Source organism: Heterodontus francisci, chromosome 32, assembly GCF_036365525.1.
Source record: "Heterodontus francisci isolate sHetFra1 chromosome 32, sHetFra1.hap1, whole genome shotgun sequence".
NCBI lineage: Eukaryota > Metazoa > Chordata > Chondrichthyes > Heterodontiformes > Heterodontidae > Heterodontus > Heterodontus francisci.
Window position 1 is genome coordinate 18,427,801 of NC_090402.1, and position 15,547 is coordinate 18,443,347.

At 42.2% G+C, this 15,547-nt stretch overlaps 1 protein-coding gene across 8 annotated transcripts in view; it reads left to right on the top strand.

Annotated features, from left to right (window-relative positions):
* The window catches only part of LOC137347681 (disabled homolog 2-interacting protein-like), an 860,897-nt gene that overhangs the window by 547,401 nt on the left and 297,949 nt on the right, over nucleotides 1-15,547 (top strand). For all 8 annotated transcript variants that reach the window (XR_010968997.1, XM_068012394.1, XM_068012395.1 and 5 more), the window contains one exon: nucleotides 12,853-12,956. Coding sequence is in view for 7 of the 8 variants with exons in the window: in XM_068012394.1 (XP_067868495.1) it covers nucleotides 12,853-12,956 (104 nt within the window). In the remaining variant the exon portion in view is untranslated. The remainder of the gene's footprint in view (nucleotides 1-12,852; nucleotides 12,957-15,547) is intronic.

Consider the following 15,547-nt stretch of genomic DNA (forward strand, 5'->3'; position numbering starts at 1 on the left):
AAAACTTACAGCTGCTTCCAATAGTTAATATGTATGCACTAAAATCTTTGGTACCCCTCTTGCCATTATTTACTGTCCTGTAAAGTGATTTCACCCCCGCCACCCACCCCCGGTGGTGTTCCATCAATGTGTTCCAAGACCCAGATATGTCGATACATCGGGCTGGTTGTTTTCAATATTAAATGCAGAGTTGATACATTCTGTAGAAGTTTTTGAGTGTACTCATTCTGTCTTAAGTCAACATTGCTTTGTCAAGATATTTTGCCATATTCTGTTTTTAGCTAGATATAAAGTAACCTTTGGGGTTCTGAAACAAAATAAATGATGCCATTTTCCTTTTAATTACATCACATTTGAATTATGTTATTCTTCTGTAGATCGGATTATATATTTTACTGCATTGTATTTTCCGATCAAAGTTCCCCACTCTACCTCCATTAAATTTATTTGAAAGAAATAGATTGTATGAACAGCTAATAGAGTTCCACTTGTAGATTTTCAAAGTGACTAAATGTCAGTCGTCTACCTCTGTGTCTAAAATGGAATATCGATTGTCAAGATGCCTCTCCATCTTAATGGATGTGCTCTATCTTAAGGTTTGGGTTGATTTTGGATAGCAATAAACAACCCACAACCTCTGTTGTACGGCTACCTGAAACATGTAAGCATTTTTATTACAACATACTGAAAGACCCTACATTGTAAAATATAAAATTGACCTCTCTCTGACCTAATATTAGCCAACCCCACGTATATAAAAATCTAAATTTCGGAGACCTCAGGATTGGCTTCTCCTTCCAATACTGGAAAACCAGGTTTGAATGGTGGCCCACTGTTCAACTATGGAAGAACAATCTCAGCCAGCCCTAATACTCTCCTAAACCAATGGCAAACACCTGAAGTTTTCGGGTGGAAACCTTGACTGATGTTCAAGGTGCTGAGGCCCACTGCAGCAAAACTCTGGATCAACTAATCTGCGTGACTCTGTTGCACACTGCATCTACCAACTGAACCATAAGAAAAGCTGCTTGCTTCGGCTGCTTAATACAGTTGCTTATTGGTACTTTGGGGTCCCTGAATTTATAGTCAGAAGTGCCATGGAGAAAAGTTGAACATTTCTAGGAAAGAGCTCAAGTCTCCCATATGAAAGTGCAAAGTTTCCTTCTTCCAATTCTCCTTCCCTCACACTCCCATTGGACTCTTCCAAGCTTCCTCTTTGGGATTCAGTGTACCTATGCCTTTAGGGACACAAGCCTCTATTGAGATTACTCCAATGACCACATTACATGAGTTGGTTTAATCTCATAAATACAGTCATTAAGTAATTTTCCATTTATTATGGGAAATAGTGGTCTTGTATATAATAGTCAAAGGTGATTTGGTTCTGCCTCAATTTGATCAATTCTGCTAAGTACTTTATATTTGATTTTTTAAATTCAATTATCCATTTACCTATATCATTTTGTTGGTCCAGCAAAAAATGGCAGGAGAACATTTCAACTGTGACAAGTGGATTCCAGTGGCAGACAGGTTTTGTACCTATCTGGGAAAACTTTGTATGTAGGCTATATGGGGTTTTGCTGTAATTTTTTTATGCTCCTGGATATGCCTGGATTTTTGTCATCTACAAGAGCCTCATAGCATATGTACTGCTGCTTTCATCCTGTGTTATATGTTATGTATTATTTACATTTTTTTAAAATTGAGAACTATTTTTCACTCGTGGGATGTGAACATCGCTGCCAAGGCCAGCATTTATTGCCCATCCCTAATTGCCCCTTGATAAGGTGGTGGTGAGCTGCCTTCTTGAACCGCGAGAGTTCATGTGGTGTAAGGAGGGAGTTCCAGGATTTTGACCCAGCAACAGTGAAGGAGCAGCAATATAGTTCCAAGTCAGGATGATGAGTGATTTGGAGGGGAGCTTGCAGGTGTTGGTGTGTGCGTCTGCTGCCTTTGTTCTTCCAGACGGTAGAGGGTTTGGAAGCTGCTGTTGAAGGAGCCTTGGCGAGTTGATGCAGTGCATCTTGTAGATGGTACACACTTCTGTCACTGTGCACCAGTGGTGGAGGGAGTGATGTTTAAGATGGCAGATATGGTGCCAATCAAGTGGGCTGTTCTTTCCTGTACGATGTTGAGCTTTTTCAGTGTTGTTGGAGCTGCACTTATCCAGGCAAGTGGAGATTATTCCATCACACTCCTGACTTGTGCCTTGCAGATGGTGGACAGGCTTTGGGAAGTCAGAAGATGAGTTACTGCAGTTGTAACCACTGTATTTATATGGCTACTCCAGTTAAGTTTCTGGTCAATGGTAACCCCCAGGATGTTGTTGGTAGGAAATTCATCAATGATGATGCTGTTGAATGTCAAGGGGAGGTGGTTAGATTCTCTTTTGTTGGAGCTGGTTATTACCTGGTGTTTGTGTGGTGCACATGTTACTTGCCACATATCAGCCCAAGCCTGAATGTTGTCCAAGCCTTGCTGCATGCGGGCACGGACTGCTTCAGTATATGAGGAAATGTGAATGGTACTGAACACTGTGCAATCATCAGCGAACATCCCTACTTCTAACCTTATGCTAGAGGGAAGGTCATTGATGAAGCAGCTGAAGATGGTTGGGCCTAGCATACCACCATAAGGAACTCCTGAAGTGATGTCCTGGGATTGAGGTGATTGGCCTCCAAAAACCAATACCATCTTCCTTTGTGCTAGGTATGACTCCAACCATTGGACAGTTTTCCCCTAGATACTCATTGACTTCAGTTTTATTAAGTCTCCTTGATGCTGTCAAATGGTGCCTTGATGTCAAGGGCAATTACTCTCACCTCGCCTCTGGAATTCTGTTCTTTTGTACATGTTTGGACCAAGACTGTAATGAGGTCTGGAGCCGAGTGGTCCTGGCAGAATCCAGTGGTTGGAGAGAAATAAACAAATTTCCCAAACACTTTTTCATAAACTCTGTTCTTGTTTAAACAAAGGTATTCACCCTTTTAAAATGATATCCCTCAATCACTGTGTCTATCTGTATAGTAATGGAATTTTCAGGTCTGCGATGTCATCTGTAAGTCTGTGTATCTAACATGCAAATTATATGTTTACACAGTAACTGAATCAAACCTTTTCTTTTCATGTGTGTTACCTTTTTGGGTGCCTTCATTCTTGATGGAATTTAATTTTGACCCAGTGCAAACCTTGACTCTTTCACCAAGATCACCTACTTCCACCTCCATGACATTGCTGCCTTTATCCTTAACCCGTGCCAAACGACTCCATTCACATTTCGTCTCCTGAAGATTTGATTTCTGCAATGCATTGTGCATTGCCTTCCAAGCTGCACCTTACATAAACTTTATCTCATCCACTATTTTACTGGTCATTACCTATCCTTCATATCTTTCAACTGTGTTCTTGCTAACTTCCATTTGCTTCGTTCCATCTTATCTCTGGAAGTATCTTCAACCCTGTGCCACACACACAGCTTCTGTTATTCTGATTCTGGTCTATGCTACCCCCTTTCTCCATTTCACTGTCAGTGACAAAGCTTTTAGCCACACTAGTCATGCATCCTGAAGCACTCTGCCTAACTGCTTCTACCTTGCCACTTTCTTCCCATTTGGTTAGCATGTTCCCTATCACTTCTGGAACCTCCAAGCATGGGCCATTATTCACGTGACAGTAAATGTTGCCCAGCTTTCCTACCAGCTGTTGAACTCACAGTTGAGCCTGATCCTTTCCAAACTTAACCACCAGGAGTCATTGGATAATGGTCAAGAACAGCAGCTTTAGCTGACTTTCTGATAACTAAAGACTAACTCTTGGTCCTGCGGACTCAGACTGTAACATTAGACTTGGGATCTTCTTGGGCTATATGGTTCCGTTACTACATACAATTGCCGATCTTAATTCCATGTGAAGTACTTGATTTGTTGGATTGATATTGAAAATTTTACATTCTAGGCTTCTAGTTAAAATTCTTTGAAAACCAGTCAATCCTGAAATATTAGAAGGAAAGACCTTGCATTTATTTGGCATATTTCATATCCTCAGAATTTCTGTGTTTTGCAATTAATTACTTCTCAGGTGTAGTCACTTTGTTATATAAGCAAATAAGGCAGCTAATTTGTGGAAAGCAAGGTTCCACAGACAACAATGAGTTAAATTACTTTTGGTGATGTTTGAATGATACATGTTTCGCAGGACTTTGAATCCATGTTTTCCAGACTCAAAGGCCAGAGTGCTACCAAACAGCCAAGCTAGCACGGAAACTGGCAGTCCAAATCAAAGTGAAGGAATGTCACAGTGATGCTGTAAGAAATGCTCATCTGAAGTAGGGCTGCTTACACTGGGGCTGAGTAAAGGGAAAGATAGTTGCTGTGAGACATGGAATGTCACCCCTGTGGCATAGGGGATGTGCTTACTACAGAAGGCTGGAGTAAAGGCATATTGGAAAATATGCTCAGTGCATTCATACATAATAGATCAAAATCCACAAGTTCTTATACCACCAGTAAGAAATATCCACAAACGTATTAATGTTTTAAAAATCCAACTGGATTAGTATTCTAAGCAAAGCATAGGCATCGGAAAAATAGAGCAGTGCAGCAATATTAGAAGGTATGTTCATTGCTTACTGCTTCCATACTGAGTTACCTAACCGTGCTTAACCAAGGCCAGTTTCTTCCCCACAGGGAAGCTGGGAAAAAATCAAAAGGAATGTTATTCTCAGAATAACCTCCTTGTAGCTAGATTCAGATGCATTTTAGAAAGGCTTGGAAGCAAATTCCTTTGCACTGTTTCTCAAGGTTAGGCCCTTGGTTAGCGTAAGAAAACTAAAAAGGATTAAGGGAAGAAAAAGAAGTTTTATTCTAGAGACAGTTAGTATTAGTGATAATCATGGACGGACACTTATCAAGTTTGTATGACATTCTTATCTGCTATTTTGACAGAGACATTGATCAAAAAAAATTGAAGATATTAGGTTATTTGATATATTTATTCTCTGAACACAATTTGGGCGGCACAGTGGTTAGCACCGCAGCCTCACAGCTCCAGCGACCTGGTTTCAGTTCTGGGTACTGCCTGTGTGGAGTTTGCAAGTTCTCCCTGTGACCGCGTCGGTTTCCGCCGGGTGCTCCGGTTTCCTCCCACAGCCAAAGACTTGCAGGTTGATAGCTAAATTGGCCATTGTAAATTGCCCCTAGTGTAGGTAGGTGGTAGGAGAATGGTGGGGATGTGGTAGCGAATATGGGGTTAATGTAGGATTAGTATAAATGGGTGGTTGTTGGTCGGCACAGACTCGGTGGGCCTAAGGGCCTGTTTCAGTGCTGTATCTCTAAATAAATAAAATAAATTAAAATGTCAGTGTAGTTCAAGTTGATCTGAGATCACATATCCCTCAGTATTTAGAGTATATACTTCACTGTACCTCCTTCATTTGTATTTGAGAAATATACTAAGCATAAGGTATCTGACTGCATGTTGTCAAAATGATACTGCAGTTCTTTCAGCATATACATTAAATTTAATTCGTACTCAAAATAAATGGCATGCTGTGGTATTTATAAATTATTGTGCTCTTTTATAAACTACAAGGTAGAGTATCTCCTATCTTTCCTTTGCAGCACATTTAAAATGTAGCACAATGTGTGTTTTATGGAAAAATATGATTATTTTGATAGGTGAAGCATTTTTCCAGTAAATACTTTCACAGTGCTGTAGTCTGATCTTCTGTGACACAATACATTTTTCACTTTTATGTTAAGACTACAAGGTGTGCAAATTTTACATAGAGCAACTAAACAAGTGACTCTACAGAAATTCCATCCTTCGTGTTTTGGATTCATCCAGGATTTCAGATGTCTCCAAGATATTCAGCATTTCTTGAACCATTGCTCTTAAAGCATTCTGAGATCCGTGCTCATGCCATGTGCTGCCACATGCACGGATATGACCTGTCTCTTCAGCGGCACTCTATCTCAAAGTTATTCTGTCTGCAGTTCCATTTTATCCTTTGCCTCATCCAGCGCTTTAAGAAAAATCTTCTTTTCTCCTTTTCAGGTGTTAAGGATCGCAATCCATTGAATACCAGTGCCCTTCTGGATCTTTCTTCCCATCACTTTCCTCTGACCTCATCCCTTCTTCCAATCTCACACTGGCTGTATTTTCACTATCCCTTCTGACCTTCCCATTTCTGACCCTCCACGATCAGTCCTCAGCAAAGGCCAGCTTCATCCCCTTACATCACCGCCACCCCCCTGCCGCCCAATGAATTTCAAGTTTGGCACAACACTGATCTGCTGTTTCATCATTTTCGATTCAGTGTCCACTTCTTTAGCCAGCAGTCCTCCCCTGCACATCGGACCCTTTCTCCCGCCTTCAGAATTCTTGTTCCACTTGGACCCCTCGCTCTGGCTTATTACCCTCTCTAGATCTTTTCACTGAGAACTGCCAGCATGACATTGGCTGTCTTAATTTCTCTGCCCCCCCCCCCTTACTCACTCTAACCTAATTCCCTCTGAACTTGCAGCACTTGGTTCTCTCAGGTCCAATCCTAAAATTATCATTAAACCTGCTGAAAGGAGGCTGCTGATGTTTGGCGAGCCAACCCCTACCTAGTGGAGGATGAATGCCACCTCCCTGACATCTCTTGCCTCCCCCTGGGACTGACTCCATCACCGAACATCAAGCCATTGTTTGACTTGGATCTCCTCTGGATCTCTTCCCTCCACAGGCTTCAATCTCAGTCCCCCAACCTGGCACAGCCCACTTCTACTTCTTTTCCAAGATCCACAAACTTCATCTCATCTGGATACTTTCCCTCCATGCCCTCCTAACCATTGTCCTCCGCTTCTACCTTCTTTCCAGGATTCACAAACAGGAATGCCCTGGTAGACCCATTGTTTCAGCTTGTTCTTGCCCCACAGAACTGATTGCCTCCTATCTCAACTTTCTTTTTCTCCGCTTGTCCTGTCTCTTCCCATGTATATCCACAACTTTTTCAAAGCCTTCGCCACTTTAACAGTTTGGTGAGCAAATGACACTTTGTTCATGAGAGATGCTGTTGTTCCTGTATTTTAGAATCCAGAACCTGGTTTCCACAGCCTGCCAAGATGAATAAACTAGTCTTGGTTACCTACCGTTAATCTGTCCGTCCCTTCCTGTCCGACTCTGCTTTTCTGTTTTGCATGACTCTTGTGACGTGCTATCAGCCTCACCCTATAAAAGTCTCCTGATTTGGAGATCACTGCCCTTTTTGTTGGCTGCCCTGTCTTCAGATACATATTACAAACAGGTGGAGAGGTTGCACAAGAGACCATCATGAGTTAAACTGTCTTGTGACAACAGCAGTGTGAGAAATGGTCCATTGACTTTTTGCTGATTTTTCTACTGCCTCACCTCAATGACCACAATAACAATCTCTCCTTGCGTTTCATCGTTTATTGGATGAATTTGCACTCCTGACACAGTGTAAATCCACAGGGGTCATCCGATAAGATCCATCCACCACCCCATGACATGATGTAGCTAACTCTATTCTGTCAACAAAAGTAATTTGCATTGGCATTGCATACTATTTTGCTTGCTATCTTGCTAATACAGTTGTGCTGCTCTCCATTGATGTTGCTAAGCATGCAAACTTTATTTATCGGGGAAAATGTGTTTTAAATTGGACTGTATTTTGATGGTATAAGATTGGCTATACACTTAATATACAGCTTAATTGCCCCATGTCCGTGGCTGAGTCAATAATTTTGTCACATGTCCATGGTGTAACATGTCGGTGCCTATCCCTGTGCCAGCATCACCCATGTCCTGAAAAAAAATTTAAAATTAGGGCAACATTGAATCTATGCTATCAGTACCCTACGGTAGATCCTTGCTGCAAGGGAATTATAGTGTTATCAGTTAAATAAAATAAACATTAAGTTCTAGTTTTGTAATTTTTAGTGGAAATGTATTTAACCGTTGACATTTCACAAAGCTCTGATGGAAAATCCAGTTTAGTTGTAGGGGGGGAAATCAAAAGTCACCCCATTCATTTTTTTGGGTGTGTTTTATCTTTAATTTGTTCTGAGCATACAGTATATTTTTAAAGTTAATGCTTGTGCCTCAGCTTCAGTACTTGTCGTAAAGGTTTGACTCAAATGCTTGTTTCAAAAGGCAATTCAAGCTCCCCTATGCATAGCTCTGAAAATGTACCTCGCCTACTACCTCAGAAGAGCACTCTTCAAAATACAGCAGTCTGTAATTGTGACATTTTCTCTTCCCACACATTACCACCCTTATGGTCTCTCAGTAAAATTACTGAATTAATGCCAAATTTATCAACAGCGCTTTCTGCTCTCCTGTCTAATTGATTGAAATTTCTGAAACTCATTTCACTTAAGACCTTCAACTGGCATTGGAGAGGTCAGAACTTGAACTAGGCTACAGCAGTGAAAATACAATTCTTGAACCAAGGTAGGAGATTTCAGCAAAGACCTTTCCTTGTGACAAGTAGATTTTTTTTTAAATTTGTTGTTCAGTGACAAAAGTTCATACTTAATTTAGATGATTGTTCTCAGCCCTGTGCTTTTTTGAAGTTTAAATGCTTGAATACACATTCTTGAGCAAAAAAAAATTCCCATGATATTGCTGATAACAAGATACCAATTTTAGCCATTTATTAAAGAGTGCCTCTGTGTATTGCAGCTGCAACAGACGTACATTGACATCTGCAGTCCTCCTTCACACACAGCTGTAGCACTGTGGGGAAGTGCCAAGTGAAGGCCAGGCAATTCCCCACGGAAAGGGAGAGTAAACTGAAGGGTGAGTTGTCCAGCATTCACTCTTGTATGCACCTTAACATTTGAATTCAGAGAGGTATTGGGGCCAGGTCATCCAGTCTTGTGGCTTGAGATACTGTACAGAATACAGAAACCAAGAAACAGCAGGGGAGAAAACTACCTTAAAAGGAGAGAGTCTCACCCTTAAATTACCATTATAAGGCCATACCATTGGATGGAAGCAGCATTGCCAGACCTTTGAGAATAAGTTAGTTATGTCTTCCCAGCTTTGCCATGGTTTGGAGTATGAGGAACAAAAGAGGGGAAAATAGTTTTATAGTGGTAGCCTTGACTCAATGATAGCACTCTAACCTCTGAGTGAGAAGATCAAGACCCACTCCAGAGACTTGAGTACATAATCTAGGCTGATACTGCAGTGCAGTACTGTGAGGCAGCACCATCAGAGGAGCCAGCTTTTGGATGACACATTGAACCAAAGTCCCCCACTAACCTCTCAGATGGATGTAAAATAAAATCCCATGGCACTTTGAAATAAAAGCAGGAGAGTTCTCCAGCACGTCCTGGCCAACGTTTATACTTCAACCAACATCGCTAAATCAGATTAACTAGTTCTTATCTTATTGCAGTACGTGGGACCATGCTGTGCTTAAAATGACTACTGCATTTCCATACATTACAACTGTGATTTGATGTCAAAAATATATGTCATTGGCTGTAAAGCACTTTGGGACATCCTGAATTAGTGGAAGACGTTATATAAATGCAAGTGCTTTTTGTATCTTTTATATGATGTCATGCTAGGCCTCCACCTGCCAAGAATGAGGCACATTGATTTTAAACTGTTACTGGAGTGAGGGGAGGACTTGTTGAACAGATCATCCATAGCTGGAAATGACATTTGCATATTAACAGATGGTATTTGGAAGGACAAAGCAGCCATTCCCTGACATTCAACCCACAATGTTGAAGGTGGGGGAGTTCGCATTCCAGGTTGACTGCTAAGATGGCAGAATACACAAATGGACATGGACGGACCAGCTAGTCACGTTACCAACCTGTTGGGCAACCTGAGTTTTTTGAATTTGTACAAACAGTTTGGGCAGGAAGCTGTTTGCTCCTGGACTGAGAAAATCTCTCTCCTGTCTGCTCCCATCTCTTTCTCACAAGCCTCTGAATCCACTGAATACACATGAACCCCAAGAGAGAAAAGTCTCCTACAGCGAACAAGGTTTAATAATAATACTGGGCTCCAACGAAAAGCAAGATCTACCTACAATCAAGGACTCTACAGTGAGCTCGAAGAACCATAACAACAACTCTTCAAATATTACCTCAAACCTTTCCACTTTATTTTACTTCTGCTCTTTTCTGTCTCTATTGGCATGTGTGTATCGCGTATGCATGGGGCACGTCATGTATCCATAGGCGTTAACCGAATTAGAGTTTAAGTTTAATAAATTTCAACTTTACTTCTCTAAACCTAAGAAAGCCTGTTTGTGCTGATTTCTTTGCCTTATAACTGGAAATCAGTGTACGAGGAGTCACATGGTGTGTTTAAAATAAGTCTTACAGTTACAGTAAGACCAGGTGAAGGCTGAAAGGAACCCTGGACGTCTTTCTAATCTGGTTGCAACGATGATTAGTGGAAACTTCCATTTTCAATCAAATCCTGTATATAAGTCTTGCATGCTTTTATGACCTGAAATTCTGAGTTTATGTCCAATGAACTTATACTTTCCTTGTTATCCAATTTTTATAGATAACATTTGATTAATAGAGCTGAGGAAAGAAAATAGACGGTCTTCTATATTCATTTACAGTTTCATGTTATAGCTATTTAAAAATATTACTTCATTAAAATAATGTGTGGGGCAGTTGTACTTATCCAAGCACTGTCTCATGAATCTTTTAACGACCTAAGCCTCCAATGTTAAAATGTTATTCAGAAAGCTTGGTTTGTCCTGTAGATAGCAATTTTGGCAATTGGGCAAGGGATTGAGAGATATTGGAACCATGTATTTCAGCAAGTTTCCTTATGCTCCTGTGGTTTACAAGGCTATTTTTGAATGTCTCTGCTATTATTAATGTGCCTTAAGAGATGTAGACAATATATATTCTGCAGTCCAGTGTAACCTAATTGTCCTTGGAAATATTTCACGTCTCACATGCTTAAAGCCAAATTCTTAACTATACAGCACATTTTGCTACAAAATGTATTGGGCAGCATTTTAAGACTCTGCTGCCGAAATAGGCGGTGGGCGTAAAAAAAAAAATTGCGCCTGCAGGCACGGGGACCATGTCTCTGAGCGGCTGTGATTTCAAACGCAGCGGCTCATTAGCATGGCCGTGGCACCAGCCCCTATCCCTGATCACATGGAGGGGACGGGCGAGCCGACTACGGTATCCGGTGCCAATGTGCAGCCACCAGCGCCTTTTTTAAAGGGCTTGCAGCCCGAAATGAGGTTTTAAATTTTTAAAGGACAAGTTGCTTTAAAGGTTAAAAATGAATTGACAAGTCTTTCCATGCATTCTCCCCGCGCCACCCCCCCCCCCCCCCACACCCATTGGCATATTACAACATTCATACACTTCCTGGCCCACGCCCCTGCCCCCGGACTACATATATTGAAAATTTGACCTCCCGCACACCCCACAAAGTTTGGCACCATTGTCCTTTACCCCTTCCCATCATCCCCCCCACCCCCGACCAATCCGAGGCCTTCTAACTCCGCTCACGCCCTCCCGCACAGAGAAAAAAAACCTCCCCCTCCCCCCCGCTCCCCACAGGTGTCACGTTACGTTTTCCTGAACGGGGATTCGATGGCACGCCACAATAAAGATTGCAATGTGCTGGAAGAATCATTGCAGCCTGCATAGTAAGTAGGCATTAACATATTTTAATGCGGGTCCCGTCGATGAGCGGCCAAGCAGCCACCACGAGACCTCGCCGCCGCTGCCGAGATCAGCATGGGGCCTGCCGCCATCGTGGTCTGTGGCAAGCCTCCTCCGTACCAATCTTCATTGCCCCCCCTACCATCGTTCCCGGTGGCGGAGGGGCTTTAAAATCCAGCCCATTATCTCTGCAAATGAGAACCTTGAAGGCTTGTGATAGACAAAGGAGTTCCTTGTTTTTCAGCGCAAACAAGCTTGATTTGGGGGGCCGTGAAGCAAACACGAATTCTTATCTTGTTTTCTATTTACAGGAATTGCCTTCTTTCCTTCCATTTATTTCTCTTTTTCTGTCTCTATATAGTTTTAATTGTACACTTTCTGCTTGTATTTCCTTTTTACATTTCATAGAGGAGCAGAGAGTTCTGATGTCCTGGCCAACATTCTTCCCTCAACCAACACCACCACAAAAATACTTAACTGATCACTTGTTATTTGGGACTCTTGTGCACATTAAGACAGCTGTGTTTGGCTACATGACGAGATTGACTACATAACAAACTGTTTTGTGAAAGCAATTGTGATTAAGTAGATTGTTTACCAATTACCTTTTTTTTCTAATTTTCTCCTCATTTCTTTCCCTTCTCACCAGAGGTGACACCTGTCTTACTGAGTCTTAGTTCCACAGGTTCTCAGAACCCTTTCCTACATAGAATCATAGAATTGTCTCAAATATTCATTCTTCTCGTGTAAGCGATTGTTGGCAGGCTGATAAATTATGGGGAACATCAGAGCTGAGCCCAGTATGGTCCTTGGCATATTTTCATGCATGTGTATTTTGCCAGTGGGCTGTTGAATAGAGATCAGGGAACTTTGGCTGATGATTTTCACTTCCTAACATAAGGACATTAGGACTAACTGTAGTATCTCTAGCATCATTACAAGTGACTGCACAAATCAGTGGGGCCTTCCTAGTCTGTTGGCTGAGTACCGCAGCACGATGTGCATTACCCACTAAACAGTCACAATTTAAATTCAAATAATAAATTAAAATATGAAAATTTGTTCCAGTTCAAGCTATGATAAACCTGTCTTAAAATAATATTGTGGATTAATATGTTTTCTATGTAGCTGTCTGGTCAGAGTTACCAAAATGGATTTGTGAACATTTTCTTCATAGATTCTCCAATTGAGAGATCTGGCCGGAGACGCAGCATGCCTGGGAGTGCTCCAGAGGATAACCCCACCGTGGAACCACCCACAGCTACACCTTTTCGTGTGACGGTAAAATTACTTAAAATTTAATAACTAAACTAAAGCTCTTTGAATTTATATCACTGGAAATTTAACTTACTTTGTGCTGATTTGCCTCTGTGAGGCCTGGGCAATTTTAACTCCTGGACTTAAATATACTAGGCCCAACTCTTCCAGAATCCAACATCAATTATGCCAGCTTGGTGGGTGGGGTTCAGGAGAATGCAGCCAAGGACCCACTGAAACAGTTCCTGGTCGTAGATAAGTGGTGTTGGGGAGTTGGGATGGGTGGAGCAGAACAGGGCAGCCAACGATCACAATCGAAGGAGGGAAGCCTGGAGCCCTAGTTTTACTTGTGGGGTTCAGAGTACTCCTGCTTTTCCTGGCCCACTGGAAAACCATTTATTTAAAAAAAACTTACCTTTTCTGACCTCTTCCGGCCTACTTCTCCTTCACACTGCTGCTTTTGGCAAGAATGACACCTGATGCCAAACAAAGCTGCCAAGGCTTTAAATGTAGTCAGGGCCTTGCATTGTCAGACCCCAACTTTTGAATTTGAATTTTATTGAGGCCCTATTGGTGTGAGGCCAGCAAAGATCAGGTGAGTAGGTGGCTACAAGGATTTTAATCTCCTGCATGCCCCATTCTCACCAGGTGCAAGGGTTTAAACTCTAGCTTTAATCTTCTTCCTCTAATTCTTGCCCTATTACTGTTTGGTATCTGTGCCACCTCTGTAAAATGCCTTGAGATGTTTACTATATCATATAACCACAAGTTCCTCTTGTTACTTGAAGTTAGTGGCGTAGTGGTTAGCACCGCAGCCTCACAGCTCCAGTGACCCGGGTTCAATTCTAGGTACTGCCTGTGTGGAGTTTGCAAGTTCTCCCTGTGTCTGCGTGGGTTTCCTCCGGGTGCTCCGGTTTCCTCCCACATGCCAAATGACTTGCAGGTTGATAGGTTAATTGGCCATTATAAATTGCCCCCAGTATAGGTAGGTGGTAGGGAAATATATAGGGACAGGTGGGGATGTGGTAGGAATATGGGATTAGTGTAGGATTAGTATAAATGGGTGGTTGATGGTCGGCACAGACTCGGTGGGCGGAAGGGCCTGTTTCAGTGCTGTATCTCTAAACTAAACTAAGCTGATGGATCCAGACTTGCTGCTTGGTACTTAGTGCCAATCTTGTGATTATCCATTGCCTAAACAAGTTGGGCATGACTGGTGGTTTAGTAAAATAAGTCTAGAAAGTGAATAAAGCTGAAAACCCAAGAGCGGCAAAGTCTCAGTGCGATGTTTGTGTATGAAAGGTTCTTTTGTTCCCCAAAGAGAAACCCAACATGTAAAATAATAGGTTCATCTCGACCTGATTGCACAATACAGAATGGTTATGTTTCAGTCACAACAGTGCAGAGTTATAAACTGACACTTACATTTGTAATGTAAAACATTATGAAATTAACATTTTTATCTGAATCAGTGTACAAAGCTGCTGTGTTCCAGAAGCTAATTACAGCAAGATTGAGCAAGGAAGTTATTGACAAATTCCATAATATACAAGTTTGAAAAATATTAATTTTGCAACAGTTTTAATGAATTATTTGGATACACGAAAACTCCTGCTAAGTGTGCCGTAAGAGTAAAGTAGTGAAACTGAGTTTAGAATGTCAGCAAGTCAGCAGACATATTTTGAGAACTGCCTTCTGAGTAAGTGCTTGCAATGACAGGCTGAATTTTATACCTGGTGGTGGTCCCACCTGTGACACCAGTGGCCACGCTGCCGCGATTACATCGCAGGCGGCCATTTAACATAAGGGCGGCCGTCCCCCCCCAATCATGTGGCGGGGGCGGCAATGGCAATGCCATTTACGCTGTCACCTGATGCTGGAGTGGGTGCTGGCGCCGTCTTTAAATAGCTGCCAGCCCTGCATTTGCAGTAGTGTGCTTTTATCAATATCCCCCTGAGGTTTCACTACTGTGTTGTTTAAAAAATCTTTTGTACTCTGCAAGCTATCCCCCTAGCCTCCCCCCCACTCCCCCATCCCATCCCATCCCCCTTCCCAGCCAAACTACCTGTGGAATTTTCCGCACCTCCTCTCCGCCCCATAAACAATCCACTTGCCAAGTTCTCCTTCCCCCTTCACAGACAAACCACTTGCAGAGTTCTCCAACCCATCCATTTCCGCTAGATAACACAGGTAAACTTACTTACCCTCTCGAGGCACCGAGGACTCTTGCCTCGGTGGTGTCAGCTTTTTAAAGACAAGAAACTGAAGGCACGTGAGTGCCGCACGCCCAACACAAGATTGCGAATGCCTGTTAAGATCGCAATGAATGACATTCAAATGTATACTAAATAGTATTTAACAGATGTAAATAATCATGCTGTCGCGTGGGGGAGGAAGTGCCTCCATGACACTTCGCTGCCTCTGACAGAATGGAGAAGTAACATTACAGCGTCGGGTTCTGCGGCAGATGTATCCACGCGGATTCTCCACCCCACCCCCCCCCCCCCCCACCCAACCCCCAGCTGAAATCCTGCCTTCCAGAGGACCATAAAATCCGATCTGACATTAGCAAAAAGAGCTTCAATAGACTTCTACTAGAAATGCTGAATTCATTG